The sequence below is a fragment of the Canis lupus genome, chromosome 4 (assembly GCF_011100685.1).
Source record: "Canis lupus familiaris isolate Mischka breed German Shepherd chromosome 4, alternate assembly UU_Cfam_GSD_1.0, whole genome shotgun sequence".
In the NCBI taxonomy this organism is placed as follows: Eukaryota; Metazoa; Chordata; class Mammalia; order Carnivora; family Canidae; genus Canis; species Canis lupus.
In genome coordinates this window covers 35,624,815-35,650,585 of record NC_049225.1, presented here as the reverse complement: position 1 = coordinate 35,650,585, position 25,771 = coordinate 35,624,815, and the positions used below count along the sequence as shown (strand labels likewise).

At 60.8% G+C, this 25,771-nt stretch overlaps 1 protein-coding gene across 6 annotated transcripts; it reads left to right on the top strand.

The window, feature by feature from the left end:
- The first annotated feature begins 5,954 nt into the window (after nucleotides 1-5,954).
- On the top strand, nucleotides 5,955-14,533 carry LOC489080 (synaptotagmin 15). 6 transcript variants are annotated; one of them, XM_038534548.1, is made up of 7 exons: nucleotides 5,955-6,077; nucleotides 6,619-6,796; nucleotides 7,172-7,314; nucleotides 8,305-8,600; nucleotides 9,872-10,042; nucleotides 10,760-10,880; nucleotides 11,714-12,411. In XM_038534548.1, exons 1-7 carry the CDS (start codon nucleotides 6,071-6,073, stop codon nucleotides 12,304-12,306), a joined length of 1,509 nt encoding a protein of 502 aa, XP_038390476.1. In that variant the 5' UTR covers nucleotides 5,955-6,070; the 3' UTR covers nucleotides 12,307-12,411. The 6 variants fall into 6 exon arrangements, with proteins under 6 accessions (XP_038390476.1, XP_038390477.1, XP_038390480.1 ...); XM_038534549.1 differs by having other exon boundaries at nucleotides 5,959-6,077; nucleotides 6,624-6,796; XM_038534552.1 differs by lacking the exons at nucleotides 5,955-6,077; nucleotides 6,619-6,796 and adding an exon at nucleotides 12,685-14,533 and having other exon boundaries at nucleotides 6,808-7,314; nucleotides 11,714-11,893.
- The last annotated feature ends 11,238 nt before the right edge of the window (nucleotides 14,534-25,771 follow it).

Sequence of the window (25,771 nt, the reverse complement as noted above, 5' to 3'; positions counted from 1 at the left end):
GCTGTGAGCACAGGACAGAAGCCCCGCGCTAGGGAGGCAAGGACCAGGGTGGGCGAGCCCGCGCTCTGCCTCGACCCAGGCTGCGGGGTCCAGGAGGACTCTCGGGTCCAGTCGTGGCGTCGTCTGGGGTGTGCATTCCTCACCCTTCACTTTCACTGCTTGAAGTTTCTCAAAACTCCGGTTCTGCCCATTTAAAGACCGTACGCTCGGGCTTTAGCCCGCAATGACTCGCGCTGTGGTGCATCGGTCCATGCAGGCCTCAGGTCCAGGCTCAGCCGATGCACCGCCCTGTGTCCTTGAGCGGGTGACGAAGGACATGTAACCAAAGCTCTTCGAGCCTGTGTTTCCTCATCTGTAAAATGGGAATAAAATTGCCGTGACGCAGACAGCCGTTTCCCTTACTCACCTCCTACCGTGGGACGGAAAAGGGCAGACGCCCACCCTCTTGGTGCCCCTGGACACCAGCCCCCATGGCCTGCCCGGCGATGTACAGGGCAATGTGCCGGGGCTTCCCGAGGAAGGGACGGGCGTGAGTGACGGGCACACTCACTTCTTCCTCTCCTGCCTTTGGACTCGGTGCTGGAGGACGCCCAGCGTGGGGCTGCGGAAGCTCCCCGGCCGTGAGGCGTCAGGCGGGGAGGGAGACTCCCGGGGCCCGGCTCTTGGATAGGAAGCTTCAGCGGCCAAAGCAAACCTGCAGCCATCTGACAGCAGATCCCCCAATAATCCCCTATCTCCCCAATCCTAAGGCCCAAGCTCTCCTTACCTCTAACACCTCCCTCCCTGTCCCTGTGTCCCTGTCCCCTTTCCCTCAGGGGAAATCAAGCCACGCGTCACCACTGGGTTGATGCTGAAGGACTGTTTCACGGCTCGGCAGGATTCTTCTCAGATGCCGGCAAAGCGGCGTGATAATGGTGCGTTTTGTGACCGATAGCATCTTAAGGTCATCGCAGTAGGAAAGCGAAGCCTCCTTGTGGTGAAGTCCCGGTAAGTCAGGTTTTCCATCAGACCAAAGAACTGCTAACTGGGGAATGTACCTGCTGCAGAGGGCGGCTGGGAAGGATGCACGCAGGTGTGCTGCGCAAGGAGGGAACCTGGGGTAGGTTCTATTTAAAGGGAAGGTACTTTGTCCCGGCCTCAACGTGCCGTTGGCCCAGCCATAGACACGCGCAGCCTCTGAGAGACACAACTGTTTGTCGAGAAAATAAGCGCAGGCAGACGGGGAGTTCTGGGCTGGACCACACAGAACTCAAAGCAGGTGCCGACCTCATATCACTTGAAACTTTTGATTCCAAACGGAGACACACACTCGAACTGGCTCGGGGGCAAATGGGCAAAGTCCGGGGTGTTCCGGCCTCGACGGGCTCTGAGTCGGACCCGCGACGCCGTGGCTCGGGCCCCGGGGCACCAGCGGCGCAGGGCACGCTCCGTTCTCAGCTGGGCTCTTGGCTCAGGCAAGGTCCCCGGTGAGCTTCCAGGCCCTGGGAGCCCCGGCCCGGCGCTGCCAGGAGGCGGGTATCTGTGGGCCTGGCCCGTCCTGTGTCTGTCTGGGTGGCCCTGAACCCGGCACAGCAACAGCGGGGGGAGCCTCCGAGGAGCCAAGGCAGAGGGAGGGGTCAAGGCAAGCAGCGCCGGAGGAGGGAGGGGGCTGTCGCAGAACACACAGGCCACCATGTCAGCAGCAGGACAGGGGACGGCTTCTCCTCTCTGCCCCTCAGGCCACCCCCTCCCAGGCCTCCCCTCACTCACAATGAAGGCTGGTGCAGGGAAGACCCAGTGAGGAGCTGTGATGAGGCCACGCACCCCAGGCCACTACCCCAAGGCGTGTGGAGGGGACAAAGGGTGCAGCTCTCCGGAGGGGAGCCCTGCTCGGCGCGTCGCCCCAGCCTCACTGGAGCCACCGAAAGTGGAAACCATGTTTCCGCCCCACTTTTGCTGCTTAGGGAATCTCCGTGGCACTCACCCACGAGCTTTCCTAGCGCCTCCCACGTCCCGGGTCCATGGGGCTCGGCTGACAGGCCGAACCCACTGTGCACAGGCGCTCCGGTGGGTTTGCACCCGCTGCACAGACCCCAGGGCCTGCACCAGCCGCCTCCGCCACCGGGGCAGGCTTTCCTCGGCCACAACCCCGCCTCTGCTAACGCTCCGGGGGCCCACACAAGTCCGCGGCCAAGCTCGAGGCCACGCGGGAGGGAAGTGTGGCTCCCGCCAGGGGCTGTGACAGCAGCATGACATCCGGACCAGGAAGAGAGGACTTGAGACCAGAAACTTAATCTACTGCAAAAGGTAAACCAAAGATTTGCATTCCCCGTGGGCACGTGTCTGGATTTGTTCATCGTAGAGAAAGCTCCGCTCTAAGCCCTGAGGCCGACCAATGGCCTTGTTGATCCGTGGTCCAGGGAAAGGAGGAGGGGCCAAGGGAGTGCTGAGGCCACCTGGTCCCACCTGCAGGGAGCCGCCACCGACATGCTCCCTCCCTGTCCCTGTGTCCCTGTCCGCTTCCCTCAGCAGCTGCCCGGAGTCATCCTCCCCCACGCATGAGTCATCCTGGAGTCCTGGGCTCGGAGCTCGGAGCCTGGAGGCTTCTTTCCTGATGGAGACAAAAACTGCTCTAGGCTCTAGGCTCCGGGACCTGGAGGAGGGACCCAGAGGAGGGACCCGGAGGAGACTTGCTGCCGGGCACCTGGAAAGCCTTTAGCCGCTGTCCCTCGGCCGCCGTGCCCGCCTCGCCATACCCAGTGGCAGAGCCGTGCTTCCCTGATCCCAGCAGGTGGACCATCCCAGCTCTCGTCCCTCCTCAGCCCCTAGAAGGTCCCCCTCCCTGGGGGGTGCTCCCATGGTTCTGGGTACAGCCGCCCGTGCCCGTCAGTCCCCCCGGGCCTGCCCCCTGCCCCGGCCTCGCCGCCTGTGTGCATCAGCCTCCAGGTGGCTCTTCGATTCTGCGACATTCTCCGGTGAGACACGAGGTCCTGGGGGGTCCCTGAGGCTGCGTCCACAGGAGGGGGAGCTTCAGAGGAATCCCGAACTCCTGAACCCCGGGGTTGCACAGCAGGCTCAGAGCAGGGTCCAGGCCAGGGCTTAGGAGGAGGTGGGCTCCAGTCCGCTCCCGGGGGGAGACACCCTCCAGCTCCGACCTGGCCAAGGATGGCGCTCTCCCCCCGCCCCCCCCCTCCCCCCCGCACGGCCTGGTCCCCCAGGGTGGGCTGAGGCTGGTTCTCCGCCACCTGCCTACCTCCGCTCTTCGGAGGCTCCTGTTGGTTTACTTTTTAAAGATCTTATTTATTTGAGGGGGAGGGAGCATGTGCACAAGCAGGGGAGACACGGGCTCGATCCCTGGACCCCGGGGTCACGCCCTGAGCCAAGGGCAGCCACTCGGCCGCCCCTTCACGGCTAACTTCTCGGCATCTTTGCCGAAACATCAACTTAACACCTCGATACGTGCAAACAAAACTTTTTAAGAAGCATTTCCCAGCAGCGCCGAGGGCTGGCCCTGTGCCTCCCGGCCTCCGGTGCCGAGGAAGGCTGGCCAGGTCAGGAGCCAGCGGGCGCCGGCCGTGTGTTTCTTGGCGCAGCCTTCATCCTGCTCCGGGCTCTGTTCCGCGGCGATGAGAGACGACGGTCCCCAGACAGGCTGGCTCTTAGGGTTAATTGAAAGTGGCCTTTCTCATCAATCACCCGCTGCCCTCAAGTGTTAACACGGCAGGCGCAGAGGCCTCAAGGCCTGGGGCCCTGCCACCCTCCCAGGGAATGCTCTTACCAGGCGAAATGCGACTTCCTTTTGGCCTCAGAAAAGACAAACTGGGTCTGCCGCTGTTTCCAGATTTTCCAGCTCCCAGAGACCCGGGGAGGAACAAGACCTGAAAACAGGAAGCAGGGCCGGGCTGCAGCCAGGCCTGGACACTGTGGACGGAGGGGAACCGGCCCCGAGGCTGCGGCCCTCGGCCTGCTGCACAGCCGGCCCACGGGGAACGGTCTCGGGCCTTGCTTGGCCTCTCCTCTCAGCCGGCCAGCAGGGGAAAGGAAGAAGGGGTAGGGCAGGGGCGCCCCACTGTTTCCAGGTGGTCGGCAGAGCCCCGGATTCTGTTTGCTCATCGGAAGGCGGTCCCCACCCCGCAGGGCGACACAGCAGGTCTCCGGAGGCCGCATGCGCCAAGCCTGCACCCTCACACCCCAAACACGAGCGGCAGGAGAAGCGATCTCCCCGACACCTGCCCTCATCTTGCAGGAGAGGGAACCAGGGTCTGCGCTCAGTGGGCCGCGGTGTGAGGGCAAAGGCCCAGCCACTGGTCTCCAGGCCCAGCCGAGAGCTTGCGGGGGCCTGCGATGCGGAAGCGGGGGGGTGGGGGCAGCGCACCCTGGGGTGCAAGCCCTCCAGCCCCGGCCCGGATGCTGCGCCCAGTAAGACACGGCTCCCTGCCTTCATGAAGCCCCATCAGCTGGGGAGGGAGACGCGGGGTCACACAGGCACTGGGTGCGGCAGAGGGGTGGCAGCGGGGTCCTGCAGGGTGAGCCTGGAGGACAGCTGGGGGTGGGAGCTGAACATGAGGAACAGAGAGGAAGTGGGTGCGGTGTTGGGGTTAGAGATGCCGGCCGGGCCGGAGAAGGTGGTGGTGAGGGCGTTGGCCTGGAGGGAAGCTGCCAGGAGCAGGGGGAGTGGGGGGGCTGTGACAGAGCAGCCAGCAGGCCTGGGAGCTCAGCAGGAGGCTGGGGCGGCCACAGGCACCCTTTGGGCAGAAGCACCCACTCGCGCAGCCGGGGGCTAGCCAGGGGCTGGGGTGGGCCTCGTGGGGGGTCCCCGACACTGGTTGCGTGGGCCTTGCTTGCTGCCCGTCCAGGTGGGGGCTCCCTGAGCGCCTCAAGCAGCAGGAGGGAGGATGTGAACCCCCCCGGAGGCTGCACGGACGGGGGGTTCCAACAGCGCCCCCGTCCTGCCTCGGCCCTGGGACCCGGTAACCTCGCCCAGCAATGGGAACCCCGCAGGCCCGAGCCCCCTCTCCTAGGCATCACCAGCCCAGCGCGAGCAAAGGTCCGAGCCCCAGGCCCTCCAGACCCTGCAGCCAGCGCAGTGGGTGCCAGGGGAACGGCTGGTACAGGGGCCGCCTGGCCTCCTGGCAGCCCGGGGTGCAGAGGACAGACAGGCCCTACTGGGTACACACGAAGGGACCCCCTTCACCCGACCGCCCAGGGAGGACCCCCCAGGGCACCACCCATCCCACCTGCGCCCTGCCAGCCCAGTGGGCTCCGCGCCTTGTCCACTCAGCCTCCTCCGTGGGGGGCCAGGTACGGGGGCCAGGTGAGCGGGGCCGACTCGGGCTTGGGACGCGGCCCTCAGAACTGTCAGACAGGCCGACCCACCCCACACACGTCCATTCCTTTCGGTCCCACCTACGACGCGGCCCCAAGTCTCACATGCTTCCAGCGGTGCCCCCAGGGATGCTGTGCCGTGTCCCAAGGGGGTGCATGTCCTCCCCTGGGCGCCGCCAGAGCCCGCAGAGGAGCGGGAGGCCCTGCCCCAGCCTCGTCACCCGGCGCCGCCCCTGCGCCCCGGCAGGAATCCGCACTGTGCCGGGGCTGCGGGTGCCCGGGGGACGCAGCGCTGCCAAGTCACATGGTGCACATAGCCTCCCCCCAAGGCCTGGTCACCATCCTGACCCTTTCAGCCCAGAGGGCCCTAACCCCACCAGACACTGTGCGGGTGCTAAAGGTCACGGTCCCAAGCGGCACAGCTGGCGAGGGTGGAGCCCAGCGGAACCAGGTTGGGGGCCGGGAGCCTGGGGCACCAGCCTGGTGGGGGAGGGCGGGGGGGGCAGGTGCAGGCCCTTCCATCAGATGCTGCCGCGACCGCCTTCGCCCGACCCTCCCTCCCTACCCTGCACCCCCACCTCCCTCCCCGTGCTCTCCACACCCCGACCTCTCTTCCGGCATCCGCCCACCTCCCCCACCCCCTGCTGGACGAGCGGGGCCTGGTCGGGTGGAGCTGGCTGGCTCCTGGCCTGCACCGCCCCCAACGGCCCTTAAAAGCCTGCCCCAGGGCTGAAGGCACGGAGACCTGAACGCTGCCAACAGCCCCATGGCCGGTAAGCCCCCCACCCTCGCCCCCAGCGGGCGTCAGGCCCCCCCCGGCCCCCCCCAGGCCGCACTTGCCCAGCAGCCCGAGCCGAACCCTGGCCAGGTCCCCGCAGGTCCCGGCCCCGCAGTGCAGGGGGTCCCGTCGGGGTCGCGTCGCCCCTCCCGCCTGCACCCTCTCCCACCTCCCCGAGGGCTGAGGAAGGGATGGGCCTTCAGAGAGGTTACGGACCCCAAACAGTCCAGCGTCCCAGCAGCTGCCCCACCCCAGGCGCGTCCCTCGTGCCTCCTGGGGCGTCTGATGCCCACACTGGGCTACCCCAGCCCGACCCGGATGCAAAGCTCGGGGAGGCTACGCGGGAGCACGAGGAAAAGGTCTTTTCCAGCCAGAAGCCCAGGTTCAGGGCCAGCGGCTTTCCCAAGCCTGCTGTGGGGGGGGGGGGGTCCAGGGGTCTGCCCAGGGGCTGGGTGCTGTGGGAGCCCTGCCCCCAGCGTGAGGGTGAGGCTGGCGTGGCCTCCCCGCAAGGATATCCTGGCAGCCTCTGTCCCCAGAGCAGGTGGCCCTGATGGCCGGGGGCCTTGCTGGGGGGCTGCTGCTGCTGCTGCTGCTGCTCTGCGGGAGCTGCCGCCTGTGGAAGAAGCTTCGTGACGCGCCCGCCTACGAGGAGCTGCCGGGGACCCCGTCTGCCCACAGCCTCCGGGGGCCCGGGGGGCGCAGGCCCGGGGGCAGGTGAGGCAGGAGCCGAGGGGGCCGGGCACGGGCTGGCAGGGATCTGTTGTGGGGCAGCCCTCGGCCCGCCATGAGGGAACCCCGGGACCGTCACCACCGGCGGCGGGGCAGGCGTCGCAGGCTCATGTGCCAGATGAGGAAATGGGCGCAGAGGACACGCGGGGCCGGGGAGCAGTACTCACAAGCGCCAGAACAGGCATTAGAGTCGGGCCCGGCGGCAGCAGGCGGCATTGGCTTCGCAGGCGGGGTGACGGGGCTGAGGGGGTCCCGGGAGACGGTGCTCTCGCCTCCTCCGCTCCTGCTTCCTCTTCTTCCCCTGTGGGCCAAGCACACCGAGGCCACCAACATGCATGTCCTCTCCCTGCCTCGGGACAGGCCACCAGATGTGCCATTTGTGGTGCCCCCTTCCCTCCAAGACCAAGACCGGGGGCCCCTGCGTAGTGGACGGTGGGCACAGGCCCCATGGGACCCCTGCCTCGCCCTGGAGCTCCAGCCCCACACCTCGGGCGGCATCGCTGGTGAGTGCTCCCGCCAGAGCCCGTCCCAGGCCAGGGCCCGTCCAGGCCGCGTCGGGGGCACCCATTGGCCTCCACGGCCAGCAGCCCTCACCACCAGTCACCAGCTGTGTGGGCAAAGCCCCAGGACTGCGATGCCTGGGGAAAGCCCACAGCACTGGCGCCTGCTGGCAGGACCTGGGCAGTGACTTCCCCCCCAGGTTGGACCCCGGGAGTGAAACAGCGCGGGGGGGTGGGGGGAGGGCTCCTCTGGGTCTCAGCAGGAAAGCCACGTCCCCGGGAGCCTAGTGCTCCGGGCAGGGCCTTCTGCTTTCCGCCCCCCGGAAAGAGCTGCCCAGGGAGCACTTGGGGGACTTGGGTTTACCGGGTGCCGCAGCAGCCCCAGCTCGGGCGTCTGAGGGGGAAGGGACCGCACCCCATCTTACTCGACCTCAGAGCTGAGCCGGGCCTTGTCAAGGTCTCAGGGCGGTGAGCAGCGCATCAGGGCGTGGGCCGCATGTGGGCTCTGTGCTAGGCTGCAAGGCTGCCTGACGCAGGGGGCACAGCCTCCGCCACCCCCGTGCTCGGACGCCAGGCCCCCTCCCCAGGACCACGCTGGCACCGCTGACCCTTCTAATTGGAAGGGGAGGAAGAGGCAAAACTTTGTCACTGACACCCCCCAGACACAGTGGGCAGGAGCCAGGCCAGGTGCTGGGCACCACGTCCCCCCACCCCAGCCCCAAGCAGGCCCTGACCTTAGGGGCAGTGGGCAAATGCGTACTGGGGACCCCGGGGGGTCTCAGGGGGCAGCAGGCCTGGACAGGGCATGCCTTAGTGCTGGCAGGTTTCCTGGGGGAGCTGCACTGGAGACAGGGCTGTGTTCAGTGGGAGGAGGGCTGGGGGGTGCGGCCCAGAGAGGGCTGCCCACTGGAAGCTCAGCCAAGGAGAGACGGGTGGGGGGCCCTGGGCTGCCGTCCCCTCCCCCCCGGCAGACCACGTGGCCCTGTGTCGCAGGAGAGGTAAGCACGGTGGGGACCATCAACCCGGAGCTGTACAGGGTCCCAGAGGACAGGAGTGAGAATGACTTCCCCGAGGGCTGCCTGGGGCGGCTGTGGTTCTCCGTGGAATACCGGCAGGAAGCCGAGCGGCTACTGGTGGGTTTGATCAAGGCGCGGAGGCTGCGCGCCCCCTCGGAGGCCTGCAGCCCTCTGGTGAAGCTGCACCTGCTGCCCGACGAGCGGCGCTTCCTCCAGTCCAAGACCAAGCGCAAGACCTCCAACCCGCAGTTCAATGAGCACTTCGTCTTCCAGGTAGGACGTCTGGAGCAGGGGGCTGGCCTCCGGGGATGGGGAGCGGACGCTGCACAGGTGGGCCCTGGCCTCCCGGGCTGGGCGGGGAGGGGACGCTGTGCAGGTGGACCCCACCACGTCCCCTGAGGCCCCAGGCACCAGGGCTCCGCTTTATCCCGCCGCCAAGTTGGGACGACAGCCCTGAGCCTCCCGTCTCTCCGCTGGGGAGACGGGAGGGAGGTGTGGGGAGAGGCCCGTGCTCCTCCCGGCCATCCTTGGAGCGCCTCCTGAATGCATGCCAGGTGCAGGCAGCTCCGGCCCTGGGGGGGGTGGGGGGGTGCTCCTGGCCAGGTTCCCGAGGTAGGCAGAGGGCGAGCCCCACCGGGGTCCGCAGCAGGCGGTGCCCTGGCTGCCCGAGCACAGGCCGGCTCAGGGCCGAGGTGCCGAGGCCACGGGGTCTGGGAGCCCGAGCAGGTGACTGGGGCCCTGACGAGAACCAGCCCTCAGGAGCCACCGTGGTCGAGCAGTGGTCAAGCCGCGCTGGCCAGGGGCGGAGAGGTCTGTGCGCGGCGGAAGTGTGCTCCTGAGAGTGCGGCCCTGATCCTCGCACCCTTCTGGGGCTGGGGGCGGGGGCTGGAGCCAAAGGCCTGGCAGGGGCCCAGGCAGCAGGACTCACAAGTGACCCCGGTCTTCCCGCTCCATGAGGATCAAGGCCCGCAGACCCACACGGCTCTGCGTCCTGCTCACGGACGGGCTCCCGTCCACTCACGACTCCCCGCCCGGTCGCAGCCCCACTGGCTCCGCTCGTGCTTGGGGGCAGGGGCAGCCGAGGGGGGACGCGGGGAAGTCCGTGCTCACCAACCATCTCCCAAAGACCAGACGCTGCGATTAGGGTTTTCCAACTCAGAGAGTAGGAATTGTGTCCCCTTTCCAGGTGAGGAGACGAGGCCCAGAGGGAGACCCGGGGCACCCAGCTTGGGGCAGGGTGTGGGACGTCGTGCTGTGACGGAAGGCCAGGTGCCGGGAGGTGCATCTCCTCATGGGCGAGGGGCGTCCTGTGTCTCAGTGAGGCCCCGGGGGCGGGGAGGGGGCTGGTCGTCAGCCGCACCGTGCAGGCTCCTGCATCCCCGGGGGACCAGCGCCTGCCAGGAAGGGTGCCCTGCGGGTGGCGCCTGGCTGCAGGGAGCGCAAGTCCCTGGCTGCCACCTCTCCGCACAAGCTCCTGTGTCCGCAGCCGCAGCCGCCCACCGGTCTCTGCACCCACCCGGGGCCCAGACCCTCCCGTCCCCCAGGTGTCCAGCCAGAGCGTCACCCAGAGGGTCCTCAGATTTTCCGTGTACCACATGGACAAGCAGAGGAAGCACCAGCTCCTGGGCCAGGTGTTCTTCCCCCTGAAGCACGAGGCCCTGGCAGGTGACCCCCCGCACGTCGTCTGCAGAGACCTGGAGCCCGAGAGCCTAGAGGTACCGATGGCGGTGGCCCGGCGCGTGTCATGTGTCACACTACCGAGGGCAGCCAGCAGTCTGGCCCTGCAGCCGCTGCAGCATCAGCCCTCGGCACACGGCCTGAGGCCCCTGCAGGGGGGACCGCGGGACCAGGGCCTGGGCCGGAGCTGCGGGGGGGGGGGGGGGGGGCGGAGCCACTCCTGGGCCCCCAGGGCCCCCTGAGCTGCCTTGGCCCTGGAGACCAGATCCCCTGGGGCACCTGGAAAATCCACACTTAAATTCCCATCCACAACCGACACCTGCGACAGGTGACACCCCAAATGGGCCAGCCATGAGAAGTACTTACCCTCTATCCTCCTGGCCCCCAAGAGGACCCGGGCCGCTTTCAAGAGGCTTCGGGATCCCCGAGCCTGGAGTTTGAACCCTCAGCTCTGCTCCTCACTACTGTGTGATCTCAGCCCCTTCCGCTGACCAGACCTCAGTTTCCCCAAGTATAAAATGACAGGGGTTTAAAAGAGAAAATGGGGTGCAAATGCCTGACTGCTCAGACCAGGGGGGGAGGTAGTGTGGCCCCCTCAGCACCTGCTGGGTGACGGGGTGCCCTCGGACCAGGGGGAGGTAGCGGGGCCCCTCCAGCACCTGCTGAGTGACTGGGTGCCCTTGGACCAGGAGGAGGTAGTGGGGCCCCCCCAGCACCTCCTGGGTGACCAGGTGCCCTCCCCCGGGCCCCTGCAGCCTCCCTCCGAGTTCGGGGACCTGCAGTTCTGTCTCAGCTACAACGCCTGCCTGAGTCGCCTGACGGTCATCGTGCTACGAGCCAAGGGCCTCCGGCTGCAGGGGGACACGAGCTCCGTCAGTGAGTGTCCTTCTGGGGCAGCTACTGTCCTGTAGCCGGGACCCTCCCTCTGCACACGGCCTGGCTCGGAGCCTCACTGTCCCCCGTGGACGCCTGTAATGCGAGGCCACTCCATCACCCTGCACCCACGACTGTCCCCCGGGACCTCCACCAGGACCCCACGGGCCCAGGCCAGGTCGGCCCTCCCTTCCCCCCCGCAGGGTCTTGGCTCCTGGGACGGTGCTGTCCGTCCTCCTCCGCGTCTGTCCTTCCATGAAGGATGCGTGGTCCTCCAGCGCCAGACCCCTCCGCCCCCCCAAGGGTTCCCTGAACACGAGGCGTCCCAGCAGCCTTGCTCCCTGGAGGCCGGGACCTGGAGGAGTGAGGCCCTGCTCTGGCTCAGTGAACGTCCTGCCTGAGGGGCCCCCGGGGGGAGGGGGGACTGCCGGCCACCTGTGTGTTCGTGGTCACTGCAGCAACTTGTTCTTGAACCTCCCTGTGGATCCACACCCTCTGCGAGCACCACCCCTAGAAACTTGTCCCCTGAAGGCGAAGGCGCTCAGGGGGCCACAGGGAGGCAGGGCACGCAGCGGGTGGGCTGGGCGTGGTGCCCCGGGAGCCCCAGAGCCTTTGGGGGACAGAGGAAGGAAAAGGGGGGGCCGCATGCTTCCTCGGGCGTAGGACCACACACACACACACACCGTTTCTTCGGGTCACCGCCTCGGGCCACAGCGGCCATGAGTGATGGGGTCCTGGCGCCCAGGGTGCGCCCGCCGCCCAGCCAGCCCCCAGCTGCCCCAGCCAGACCCCAGTAGCCCCCCGCCCCCGCCCAGCCCGGTCCGCACCGCCCCCAGGTGTATGGGTCCAAGTGTCCCTGAGGAAGCAGCACACGGTGGTCAAGAGCAAGAGGACATCGGCCGTGCGGGGCTCCGACTGCCCCGTGTACAGCGAGACCTTGAGCTTCCACGCGCCCCCCGCTGAGCTGGACGCGGCCAGCCTCAGCCTGACAGTGCTGCAGGGCGCGGGAGCCCACGGTAAGGCAGCCCCACCCGGGACCCGGGCACACGGCGCGCCCCACACGGTGCACCCCACTCAGGCTGGGCCTGGCCCGAGGACACAGAGCGCCTGGTGCCTCGGGGACCCGCGCAGCCTGGTCCGTGGGTCTCGCAGCAGCGGGGCCTCCCCGGGGCACCCGAGCCACCCATCCCCGGGCAAAGCCACCGACAGTGGGGGAGGTGCCACCACCGGGACCAGTGCCGCGGCCGCTGTGTGCCCCACCAGCGACCGTCCTAGACTGGGCCAGGGTCAGGACGAGGGTTGGGGTGCCCTCTGGCCCCCAGGGTCCTCACTAGGCCCTTCTGCACCCTGCGTGTGGCGGGAGGCGCTGGCCAAGGATCCCGGCCACGCGGGGCTGCCCCTGCGCTGGCCCGTGTCCCTCCCGCTGTGACACCCGCCGCCCTGCCGGGCTCCCCCCGGGGCTCCTGCCACCGCGTCCCGCTCCTGCCTGGGGGGCGCTTGCTGCGGCCTGTGGGGGAGGGGCGGGCGCCAGGTGGGGGCCTGGGGCCCAGAGCTGACCCACCCCCCCAGGCAGCCGGCAGCTGGGCCGCGTGGTGGTGGGCCCCCGCATGTTCGCGCGGGGCAGGCCGCGGGAGCACTGGGACCAGATGCTCGGCGCACCAGGGGAGCTGGTGAGGCACTGGCACGCACTGGGCCACGAGGTGGAGGAGCCCTGAGCCCGGGACCTGCGGTGGCGCCGGGAGCACCCCCACTCCGCACCCCGCACCCCAGGAGCACCCCTACCCTCCACCCCGCCCCCCGTGCCTAGGCCTGGAAGCCGACACCAGAGGGGACACGAAGCCGCAGCTGCTCCCCAGCTGCTCCCCACGAAGCCGCCCGGCGCCCCCCACACCCCCCTGATCCCAGAGCCCCGGCGGGGCCACCCCGGCAGCACCTCAGGTCAGCAGAGGGGCCTCAGCAGCCACCCAGGACACCCCAGCCCTGGGGTCATCCATCAGCATCGCGGCGGCTGCGCAGGACAAAGGTCCTCAGGGACTCGCCCGTGGGCTCCGCATCCGCCCGTTGTACAGGTGTCCCCGGGCCCTGTGGTCTCCCGGCGACAGCACTTAGCCCATGTGGCTCACTTCGGAGGGAGCGGTGACAGCACGTGGCCACAGCACAGCCGTGACTGGACCCGGCAACCACTGGCCGGACGGTGACCGATGACCCACGACCGCCTCGGGCAAGCGTGCACATTCCATGAGGCTCGTCACCGCCTCCCCGTGACGCTGGACTCAAGGTGATGGGCATCAATGCACCAGTCACCGTCACCTGCTGGGGGCCTTGCTGTGGTCGTGAGCCGGACAAATGAATCCTGGGTCTCCCGGCGGCGGGTAAAGTCAGGATTGTCACGCTCTGTGCCTCTTGCACTTTGTGTCCGATCCCTGTCACGGCTGAAGGTGGCCTCACTCGGCAGAGGGCGCGCACCCTCCCACGGAGCGCACACCACGGCCACCCCACGGCTTCACCCTGTCCCCACGCGTGATGGCTCCACGCCCCCATCCCCTGTGTGTCACGGCTCCACCCTGTCCCCACGTGTGACGTCTCCATGCCCCCGTCCCCTGTGTGTCGTGGCTCCACCCTGTCCCCGTGACCCACGGCTCCACCCTGTTCCCACATGTCACAGCTCCACGCCCTCATCCCCCACGTGTCATGGCTCCACCCTGTCCCCACGTGTCACGGGCCCACCCTGTCCCCACACGTCACAGCTCCACCCTGTCTCCACGTGTCACAGCTCCACGCCCCCATCCCCCACATGTCACGGCTCCACCCTGTCCCCATGCATCACAGCTCCACCCTGTCCCCACATGTCACATCTCCGTGCCCCCATCCCCCACGTCACAACTCCACGCCCCTGTCCCCCACGGCACGGCTCCGCACCCCATGCCCCACGTGTCTCAGCTCCATGCCCCTGTCCCCCACGTGTCTTGGCTCCACGCCCCTGTCCCCACGTTTCATGGCTCGCACACTCGTGCCGTCTTTGAGCAAGCCCCTCCGCCAGGCCTGCTTCCGTGTCCCCAGGGCCTGAGCCAACAGGCACCAGCCGCACCCGCATGTCAGGGGGATGTGGCACCTGCCACTGGCCCTGCTGGTGGGTCAAGCATCCCCCGTGCAGGACACAGTGAATGTGTGTGTCTGACTCACAGCTGAAGACTCTCAGCTGCAGGAGGCTGTCGCACTGGGCCCTGCGGGAGGGGTCGGAGGGGGGCCGGCGGCAGCTGGGTGTCTGCAGTCGGGGTCAGGGCAGGACATAACTGGAGGGGGCGAGTGGGGCTGCCTCGGTCCTGCCCACCGGGCGCCTCCGGAGGGAAGCCCTTCGCCTTTGCACAAAGCATTTGGAAGGAGCTGGTCAGCAGCCACGCCAACAAGTGCTAGTGTGTGGTGGGATTCTCATGGAGTAAATACACCCGTTTGGGGGCCGTCTGATATCCCTACAACTTTGCATCTTCAATCCATTAACATGGTATATCCCTCCGTCTCCTCTGGTCGGTCTCTCTCTACCTCCAATTTTTAAGGATGCCGGTATCATTCATTTTTTGTTGTTTCGTTCGTTTCAATGTCATTTATTTTAATTCCACGTATATTTTACAGCAAGCAAGACATTACTATTATTACTATGTTCCATCAGGATTCACTTCTATTCACCCCCAGCGTCGTTCTTTCTTTTGCTTTCCCTTCTCTCCTGCGCCTCTGGGACTCTACTTGAGATCATTTTCCTCCTACTTGAAGAACTCTTTTTAGTATTTCTTTTAGTACAGATCCGCTCCCAGCAAATTTTCTTAGTTTTGTAGCAGAAACGTCTATTTCAAATTCATTTTTAAAGGATTTTGTCTTTGTTTTTGTGGAAATAGAATAGGCTGACAGTTTCTTTTCCATCAGTGGTTTAAAAATTACGTTCCTTGTCTTCTCCCTTCCCTCATTCCTGTCGACATGTGAATTATCTGTGCTGTTGTTTCTCCTCTGAAAGTAATGCATCTCCTTCTACTTCCCACACTTTGTGTTTTTTAATGTTTTATCCGTATCTTTGGTTTTCAGTAGTTGGAGTACGATGCACCTCCAGGCAATTTTCTTCTTACTTATCCACCCTGGGAGTAATAAATCCTCGGTTTGGGAAAATTCTCAGCCCGTATTTCTTCAGATGTGGTTTCTCTTCCCTTCTTCCTCTCCTCTGCTTCTGAGACTCCAATTACACGCTTGTTAGATCTTCCTGCAGCTCCCACAGGACTCCAGCACCTGCAGTTTCCAGGCCCTACGTCTGTGCTTCGGCCCAGTCTTCATGTCGCCCTCCTCTGTTCCACTACATCTTCCTTCTGCGAAGTCTAACTGTATTAAGCTATATGCCAAGGCCTGCATTTCAATTACTGCATTTTTCCGTCCTAAGTTTCCACTTGCTGCTCTGTGATGAGCTCCAGCTCTCTCGTGCAGGGAGAGCTCTATTTTGCCAAACACACCTGATCAGCGGGTCAGTTTTATTGTGTATGTTTTCACCCTCGGGTCCTGTTACGTGGTGTGTTTGGTCACATATTGTCCGACGCTGACCATTATGATAAACGATAATGGCTCCAGGAGACAGTAGTCCTCCGGACACGGTTCACGGTGTCCTCTGGTTGACAGAATGAGGGGAGGTCACCTTGATCCAGTCTGGTAATGAACTAACTGGGGTCTGGGTTGCAGGATTTTTGCAGGGTTTTTTGTTGTGTGTTTTTTGGTGTTTTTAGAGAAAGTGTGAGTGTGGGGTGGGAGTGACAGGGGGGAGGGAGACAGGAATCTTTTCCTTTGTGAAGATTTTCTTTATTTGACAGAGAGGGCGAGAGTGCAAGCAGGGGGAGAGGGAGAAGTGGGCTCCTCCACGGAGCAGGGAGCCGGATGAGGGACTCGATCCCACGGCCTGAGATCATGACCTGAGCCAAAGTCAAGAGTTGGATGCTCTACCGACTGAGCCACCTGGTGCCCCTGGTTGTAGTTTTTGTGAGGCTACATGATCACCCCCAGGTATCCCCCATTTCTAGGGTGTAGTGTTTCAAGGACACCATTTGGATCACCCGAGGAGGCTCTGGTGTGATGACTGGGCTCCTCTTCCTTGATAGGTCCTGGAAGTCCAGTTTTTATATCCCCAGTGTCATGCTATTGTCACAAAAAGAAAGGAAAGGAAAGGAAAGAAAGAAAAAAAAAAAAAAAGCCCCGCCGTCGTCCAGGGGCTTTCTGCATAGATTGATTCAGGTTCATAAACCCAGCAAATGCCTCAAAGGGAAAGAGTCCTCCGTGCCTGAATCCCCTTCTGTCTACTCTCCAGCTGACACCCCACTCCTTAACCCCCGGCCCCGTGTCTGTCCCGTGTCTGTCCCGCTGCAGACACCGGGCCGCCGCCCTGCGGCCTCTCAGCCACGGCCTCTGCCCCGAAGCCCAGCCTCTGAATGGAAATCAGTCCTTCCTGGAGGGACGGGTCCACGGACGTCAGGCCACCTCCGCGTGCTTTCCCTCTCTTGAGAGCACGGCCTGTCGAACGCCTGTCGAGTTAGCAGCTGCCAGGAGCTTCGAGAGATTTTCTGTATCCCCTTCAGCTTCCCCAGTCGTTCCCCGGCCTGAATGTCAGCCCAGCTCACACAGAAAAGTCATTCTTTTCTCAGAATCCCCAGAAAAAGAGTCCCCTCTTGGCAAAGACCGAGAACCACACGATCCTGGGAAGGCTGGTGACCCCAAAAGGAGGAGGGTCGCTCGTTTGCCACAATTGTGCATAACAAGCAATCACGCCACCTCGGGTTGTGCAGAACGAGCATCTCCTTGCCCCGGCTGCAGCAGGCTGGGCGTGAGCCCCGGGTTGGGGTGCAGCTGCTTCAGGTCCCCGCCAGGCCCACTCCAGTTCGTCCTCCTGCCACAGGCCCGGGAGCGGGGGCCCCTCTGGGAGAAGGCCGACCTTCTGCTGCTGCCAGGCTTTATGTAATAGCCCCTCGGCCGAGGACACTGTGTGGCCAAGGTCAAAGTCGGGGGGGGGCGGGCGGTGTGCAGGGAGCCCAGGTGCCGTTTCCGAGAGGAACTGCAGCTGTGCCGCGGCCACAGCTTGAGGGCGGGGTGGGGGTGGCGGTGGCGGGACGCCCCAGCGCAGGCACCTGCTGCCCGTGGCACCTGCTCCGCGGGGCCTGCTCCGTGCTGGCCCTCAGGCCTTTCCCATTGCCCATTGCCCACTGCCCACTGGGGCCGTCCGCCCGGACCCAATGCAGAGTCGCACTGGCCCAAGGGTCAGGGTCAAAGGCAGAAGGCGGCGCGTCACCCTCCTTCCACCCCTCATCTCCACCTGTCACCTCTCACGGGGTGCTCACCTTGGAGCACGCCCATCGTCCGTCGTCCGCCGGAGCGTCTGCCAATGAGGATTTCCAGACGATGCAATAAAGGCCTTTAAAGTGGATGGGGAGGTGCCGCCCTCCCCTCGCCAGGAGAACCCCAGGTACCAGGTCGGCAGGGGCTCTGGGGACTCATGGGGGAGCGACCACCCTCGGCTGGGGGTGACCCCAGTCCCGGATCGAGTCCCGCATTGGGTCTCCGTGCGTGGAGCCTGCTTCTCCCTCTGCCTGGGTCTCGCCTCGCTCTGTCTCATGAATAAACACGTGAGATCTTAGAGAGAGATCAGCAGAGCGAGAGGCTGCTAAGGCGCCCGCGGGAGATCGCGGCTCCTGTGTGCCCTGACCGGGGGCCTCTGTCCCCACGTGGCCCCTGCCGCCCCCTCGCTGCCTGGTTAGCAAGCTGGGGGAGGAGTGGGAGCCCAGGACGCGACAAATAGGAACCCAGTGCTTGGGCCCGATTCCGCCGCAGCCTGCGGGGTGTGGGGATGGGGGGGACGACGACAGTGTGCAGGGTCCTCCAGGAGCTAAGGATACAGCTGCCTCACGACCCAGCAACTGCACTGCTGGGGATTTACCCCCAAGACACATGCGGGGCAATGCGGGGACCCCTGCAGCCCAGTGATCCCAGCAGCGGTGCCCCTGAGAGCCACGCCGTGGGAGGAGCCTCAGTGCAGGGACAGACGAGGACCAAGAAGACCTGGTCTGTGTGGACATGGGTCGTCCTCAGCCCTTGGCATGAATCCCCACCCGGTGCTTCCTCGGGGGTGATGCTGACTGCGGTCGCTCGGAGGAGGACAATCATATGGTCTCAGTCATACGGGGAATATAAGAAATAGTGGGGTTTTAGGGGAAGGAGGGGCACTGAGTGGGAAAAATGAGAGAGGGAGACAAACCAGGAGAGACTCCTGACCCTGGGAAAGGAACAAGGGGCAGTGGAGGGGAGGCGGGCGACGGGGTGACTGGGTGCCGGCATTGACGGGGCACTGGACGGGATGTGCACTGAGGGTGATACTGCATGTTAGCAAACTGAATTTAAAAATGTTTTTAAATCAAAAATAAATAAAAATAAAAATGGGGAGAAAATGAAAAAAGAAGTGAAGTTGCAAATTCCAACTACACGAGACTGGACATTTTAAGTGCTAAACATAGTCTGTAGGTAGGAGTTATATACAAAGAACTTGTCGTCCCCCAAGAGTAACCAGCATAGTCCAGGGCCTTGTCCTAGATATTGGGGGGGGGGGGTGTGCGGAGAGGCCACCGGCCGGCAGCTTCCAGTGCGGCCCTGAGAAAAAGAGAAGTAGTTTGTTGATGCGATGCCACCGCCGACTGTGGCCCCTGGGGTCTGGGACCTGAGCTCAGTCCCACGGGTGACAACGGGCAGGTCCCCGGCCTCGGCTTCTTGCGGGTGACAGACAATTAGTCCCCCGGTCCCCCCGCACCCCCAGCGTTGTTCCAGGTGCTTGGTTCTCAGAGGGGGGATCTGCTCATGGGGGCGGGGGGCCCACCGTGGAGCCGCACCTGCTCGGGGAGCTCGGTGGCAGGGAGGACCCCCCCCCCCCGGCAGAGAGGCCTGCGCATCGCCCAGGGGGCATCGCCCAGGGCGCAGAGCAGGAGCAGGGGGCTGACGGGCTGGTGCAGGTGTCCAGGGTGCTCTCCTTGCCCCCACCCGGGGGCCGGAGAGCGGGACGGATACACCTGGACCGGCACCTTCCACTTGTGCACCTGCAGGGCCAGCGGTGCATTTCTCCCCCTCCCCCCACCCCCTCATCTTCCCCTCTTCTCCCTCCCCCCCCACCCCTCCCCCCCTTTAGTGTCAACTCTGGGTGCTTGTCCACTGATGATGGAGGCTGACCCGCAGGTGACAGCACCCCCCCGACCTCACACCCATACCCTGACGTCGGGGACTCAGTGCACCCCAACCTTGCACCCTGACGTCAGGGACACAGCCCCCACCGACCTCACAGCTGTACCCTAACGTCGGGGACACAGCCCCCACCAACCTCACACCCGCACCTTGACATCGGGGACACAGCCCCTCCCCGCCTGCTATGCCTGCTGCGCCCTCTGCCGTCCAACTTGGCTCACGGCAGAGCACCTTGGAAGGACGCGGCTAGGAAATTGTTAACTGGTCAGCCAGCCTTCCAGACTCTTCCCTGGCCCCCCAAAGGCACCTGTCCCTCCACCAATATAACCACTAACCTGGTTTTCGTGGAAATGGCTGCTTTGCTCCTCCTCTGTGACGGGGCCGCCGTCAACACCAGGCCACCAGTTGCCGCAAAGCTCACAGGGACTGCGACGGGCGCTGCTTCCTCTTGGGCTCCTGGACTCTCCTTGTGTTAAGACGCACTGTAGGCTTGGGGCGGGGAGAGGGTGCCGGGGAGAGGGCACAGGGAGAGGGCACAGGGAGAAGACACCAGGACTGGGGAGAGGGCACTGGGTGAGGGTCCCAGCGCGGAATGCAGTTGCTGGTCACAGGTGTCCGGCTGTCCCCACCCAGGAAGCTACCCCCCCCAAGTCCCCCACCAGGTTCACTTCTCCCCACAGCCGACTCCCCGGTGCTCTGCATCCTTGTCCACACTTGGTCTCCTCAGTCCTATTTCCGTCATCCTCTTCCGTAGGCCGGTCCCCACAGTGGATCTAGTCCCTGCCGGATGGCACCGACCCTGCCCGTTTGCAGGGCATGCGGTCATTCCAGGTCTCCTCCGTTACGAAGAGCTTGATCTTACCTGCTTCTCTGTTGGGTTGTGGTTTCCTCACTGACTTGTAGGAAGTCCTTTCAATTAGATGTAGTCCCACTGTTTCCTCCCATTCTGTTTCTTTTCTAATAACTAATACATTTGCAGTTGATTTCCTCCCATTTTTATGCCGTTCTTTTGATAAATAGAAGTTTTTGATTTTAGGGCAGTCCGGGTGGCTCAGCGGTTTGGTGCCTGCCTTTGGCCCAGGGCATGATCCTGGGGTCCCCAGATCGGGTCCCACTTCGGGCTCCCTGTATGGAGCCTGCTTCTCCCTCTGCCTCTGTCTCTGCCTCTCTCTCTGTGTGTGTCTCATGAATAAATAAATACAAATTTTTTTTAAAAAAAAGAAGTTTTTTATTTTAATGGAGTCAGACGAAGCAATCTTCTATATTAGTGTTTTCTGGTGCCTCCTTTTTAGAAGCCCCGTAGGTGCGCCGAGCATCCTCCCTCGTCGGCCTCCACCATGCTCGTGGCCACACAACGACCTCTCGGGGGCTGCGTGTTCCAGGCCCTGTGGAGGCCCACATACGCTCTGACCGGGATGTGGGAAGGCTTGTTCCCGCCTTTCCTAAAGTTGCTTCGGTAACTAATCGAGATAACACAGTTTCTCACCACCCTCCTCCCGTTCTGGACACAGCTGGCGCCTCAAGGTCCGTTACGTGTTAGGCCCTTTGACCTCAGCAAGGTGCTCTCCACACATCCCTTCACCCTATAAAATTTGTGGACCTAGGTCTGACTCTGGGGAGAAGAGCTGTGCAGCTCTGGATTGCCACCCACCCACTCAACGCCTGTGTCAGTGACTTTCCCCGGATAAACCTGTGCGCACTGCATGGAGCCATCTGTTTCGTTTCCTGGTGTCGGAGGGCCTTCTCCCTTCCTCCTCCCTCACCTTCCCACGCGCCCCATACCTTGGGATCACGGAGATACTCTTCTACACTATCTTCACATTGAGATAGAGAATCTACTTCAGATAGACGTTTCTGGAGTTATAACATTGGGCTCAAGGTTCTTTCTTTTTTTCCCTATAGGGTATCGAACTATCCAAGCACCATTTACTGAAAAGCAGATCCTTTTCCCCATTAGCCTGCTGCAGCACCTGGACATGAATCCAGCATCTGTACGGCTGCGTCTGTCCCTGGGCTCCTTCCGCTACGTTAGTGAATTTGCGGCTTTCTATCCTAATACCGTCAGCTCTTGACGATCATCTGTAAGGCCAACCCCTGCTTGAGGGAGTCCGCAGTCTGTCTGGCTCTTCACGAGTCGTGGCCCCTTGGGCGCGCGGCATGTGCATGTAAATTTTAGAATCGGCTTGCTAAGTCCCTCCCATCTCTTTTGTGATTTTGGTTGAAATTGCCTGGAGTCTGTATCCAGTCACGGAGACTCGTCTGGAATGCCGCGTCTGCCAGTTCCCGGACACGGGGCACGCCTGTACCGACCGAGCCCCTCTCTCACTTCCCTACCCAGTGTGATTGTGGCATGTGCAGGCTTCGTAGATCTTCATGACCTTTTTTCCTGGCCCCTTGGTTTTCTTATACCATCATAAACAGGATTTGTTTTTTTTTGTTTTTTTTTTTACATTGTTCATCTTGTATTTCTTGCTGGTATCCGCAAGAAAGTCTTCCTCGATTGACCTTGCGCCCAGCAATCATGCCACGCTCACTAATGCTAATCATTTATCTCTAGATTTGTGTTTTTAATACACCACAATCATAGTGTTATATCTTGGCTCCAATCCTTCTATTTTAACTTCAATTTTTTGCTTTATCGATTGGGCTGGGAACATCAGGAAAGCATTGGATGTAGGTGTTGCCACTGGACATCCCTGTCCGATTTCTGTTCCCAGAAATATTGCATCATTACTAAAAGGTCTCCTGTAGCTGTTGGCTCCTTAGGATCAACATCGTTAAACCTCTCCATCTCTCTCCATTGATGTAATGTACGTCTTGACAAAAACGAAGTGTGTTATACACTATTTCCTGAAGTGATCTTTCACTTAATGTACTATAAACACGGGTGTTTTTTTCATTGTTTTGCTTACTTTATTTTTTGTCTGTTTTAGCTTAAAAACAATTTTTTTCTGCCTATTCTTTTTTTTTTTTTTTTTTTACCAGCTTTATGGAGATATTCACAAGTTAATCAATCCACCACGTAGAATGTAGGACTCAGTGGTTTTTAGGATATTCACTTTCCTTTTTGTCCTTCTCACTTAATGTGTAAATCGGTCTATCAACTTTTTTATACCATCAGGGGCTTTGGTTAATATTGAATCAACTCAAAAAAAAAAAATATTGAATCAACTCTGCATCCTAGATCTTTTCAAGCAGCAAGAGCGCAGGACCATGTTTCATTAATTCTTTTCTCTTTTTGTTTCCCTCGTTGTTTTAAAATCATTTCCTTTGAATACATAAAGCCTTTCACGTTTTTGGTTTTGTCTATTATCTGAACTACACAGTGTTGTGGGGTGGTAATATATTACCACCTTTAGGATTTTTAAGTTTATGTTGTGTTTATGTTCTATGCAATTAATATATTAGCAATATGTTTTTGGTTGGGTTTCCTAAGGTTATTTTTCTTTGTATACATTCCAGCCACTCAAAATAGTGACATGTTGATTCATTTAAGACTCCTTGTTACAAAAAAAAAAAAGACTCCTTGTTACAACCACACATTCTTTTTTCTTCTGAAATCACGTGGCCATCATATCTAATGCTGAACAGGCATTTGAAAAATATTAATAATACACACTTCTGCCTTTCAACTAGAACATACATATGATCAGTAAAAAAAAAGAAAAAAGAAAAAGAAACAACCCAGTGAAATAAATGAACAAATGACCTGAGCAGGCCGTCCACAAGTCAAGGTGCATAGGCAACAAATAAAGCACATGAAAAGTTGCTCAACACCATCAGTCATCACAGAGAAATGCAAACCAAAACCGTGAGCTAGGGGTGCCTGGGTGGCTCAGGTCATGATCCCCGGGTCCTGGGATCCACCCATTGGGCTCCCTGCACAGTGGGCGGCCTGCTTCTCCCTCTCCCGCTCCCCCTACTTGAGCTCTCTGTCAAATAAATAAAATCTTTTTAAAAACTAACTTTAAATAAATTTTTAAAAAAGACCATGAGCTCTTGCCTCACATCCAGTAGAATGGCTAAATGAATACGATTGGCACCTGGGGAACAACTGGGGCCCTCATACCTGGCTTGTGTGTAAAGCCGTACAACCTTGGAGTGCTGTTTGGCAGTTTCTTTGGAAGTTAAATAGATATCTACCCTATAAATCAGCAATCTCAGTCATGGGTACTTGCGCCCCCAGGCCCCAAAATGAAAATGTTATGTCCACAACAAGACTTGCAAAAAGATGGGGGATCCCTGGGTGGCTCAGCGGTTTCGCGTCTGCCTTTGGCCCAGGGCGTGATCCTGGAGTCCCAGGATCAAGTCCCGCATCGGGCTCCCAGCATGGAGCCTGCTTCTTGCTCTGCCTGTGTCTCTGCCTCTCTCTCTCTATGTCTATCATGAATAAATAAAAATAAATCTTAATAAATAAATAAAATTTAAAAAAAAAACTTGCAAAAAGATGTTTATAGCAACTGTTCCTGACAGCCCCAAACTGGAAACAACCCAAATGACCTCCAGTCACAAAACAAATAATGTAATAAATTCCCATGTTGGCATATCATTCACCAATAAAAAGAACAATCTACTGAGTCCGTGAACCTCAAAAACATTGTGTGAAAAAAAGCCAGCCACAAAGTAATATAAACCGTCTGATTTTATTGTTATGACATTCCAGAGCAGATAAAACTCATCTATGGTGATGGAAATCAGAAACGTTGCCGAGCATGAGCGGGATTGACTAGAAGTAGAAATGAGGGAAATTTTTAGAGAGATGGAAACAGAATTTTGATCAGAGTATTGGCTACAGGAATGTATTTGTCAAAATTCAGCAAACTGTACAGGAAGATCTGTGCATTCTACTCCATATAAACCTTAACTCCAGGAAAAACAATCTGATTGGCCCAGCGTGAGTCAGGTGTCCTACTGATTGAGTGAGAGTTCTTGCCGGGAATCAAACCAGGTGCAGACACAACCCAGAGACGGTGTATGTGTGCTTGGCCCCCATTCCGCGGAGCGTCTACACCTGCTGGTGCCGTTAGTATCTGTATCGAAACCATGTCTGTATCGAAACCTCGCAGTGAAAGCAGCTGTGCGCTTGCTGCAGGACAAGGGGAAGCTCCGAGCTCACAGGCCGGGGCCGTGGGGGGAGCCGGAGTCATGAAACCTTGTCCCCTGTCCTCCCCCACCGCGCCCCCATCACGGCAGGAGCTGGGCCTCAGGGGCAGGGAAGGCACCGGGAGAAGCAGCCTCACCCCCAGGTCCCATCCTCCTCCCGCGGGCTCCAGGGAGCTGGAGTGGGAGAGACGCTGTGCCCCACCCCCCCGGGAGGCAGGGAGCTCACCCTCAGCACATGTATTCCTTAGGGGGCCATGTCAACCTCCTGATGACACGCCAGGCTCAAGACCCCCAAAGACAGAATAACAATTAATTGGCAAACTTCTTCCCCTCTCACCTATTTCTCACCCTATTGACCTTAAAACAGAGGCCAGAGGTAAACTCTCAGGATAGATGAACACTTGAGTCTCACTGTCCTGATGTGTGAACCATCTAGAGACCCTCCAGGAGGCACGTTCGTCATTTAAAACGGGAGACACAGGAACAGTACGTTTTCTGTTTCATTCTATACTCTTTTGAGAAATTAGAGAGGTTTTCTTCCAAGAAAACCACGTGACAGCCTGTGCTCGCCTACTCAGGCTGCACCGACCCTAAATCAACGTAAGACTAGTCATGAACGACTTAGGGCCTTGGTCCACAGTAGTTTAGGAAGATCCTGGGATGATGATGATTCGTGATCACCAATACAGTTACCCTGTGGGAACTCTGTAGACTCTACTCCTCGGCACAACAGCAGGTGAGGTAAAAGCCCTCCTCTCACCTGCTCCCAGCTCCACGAGTGTGCATTTCACAAAGTCAAGTGTCAGGGTAGTGCTGTCGACCCAACTTCCAGATGCATCTTCAGTCGTAACAAACCGTATTTCGAAGTCTGGATGCCACTGGCGACCCCAGTCTGGGGATGCGGGACTCGGCTCTGGTTTCCCGGCCCTCGTGTCCTCTGCTCTAAGGCTGAAGCATCCGTACAGGATCCCAGCGTGTCACCAGAATCCACCAAGCTATGTGACGCCGCGCCGTGCGCCACGCCAGTACTCTCAACGCCAAACTGAACCTATCGAGACTCCCTTGCTTTGCAGGTCAGGGTTTCTTCAGAGATGTCCTGTCCTTAGTGACTTAGGTACCCCCCCATGCGTTCTCGGGGGGTTTCACTTCCTCAGCCCCACTTGAGATGTTGCATCTTCCCAAGTACACTACACTACTTCATGCACGTCACAGTTTTCGTGGCAAACATCTCATATTTTGAAAAGCAGGTTCGGGGCACCTGGGTGGCTTAGCGGTTAAGTGTCCGACTCCTGATATCGGCTCAGGTCACAATCTCGGGGTCAGGGTCATGAGATTGAGCCCCATATTGGGCTCCACACTGGGCCCCGCATGAGCCAGCTTCAGATTCTCTCTCTCCCTTTGCCCACCCCACCCCCACTCACGCAAAACTAAAAATGCAGGTTAATGAGTTCCTCTGTGAAGCCTTCTTGCATCTTCCGTTGTAACAACAGGTTTGTGTCTGCCCTGAATTCCGCTTCCCTTATGGAAAGGCTTTCATTCTGTGTGGTTCT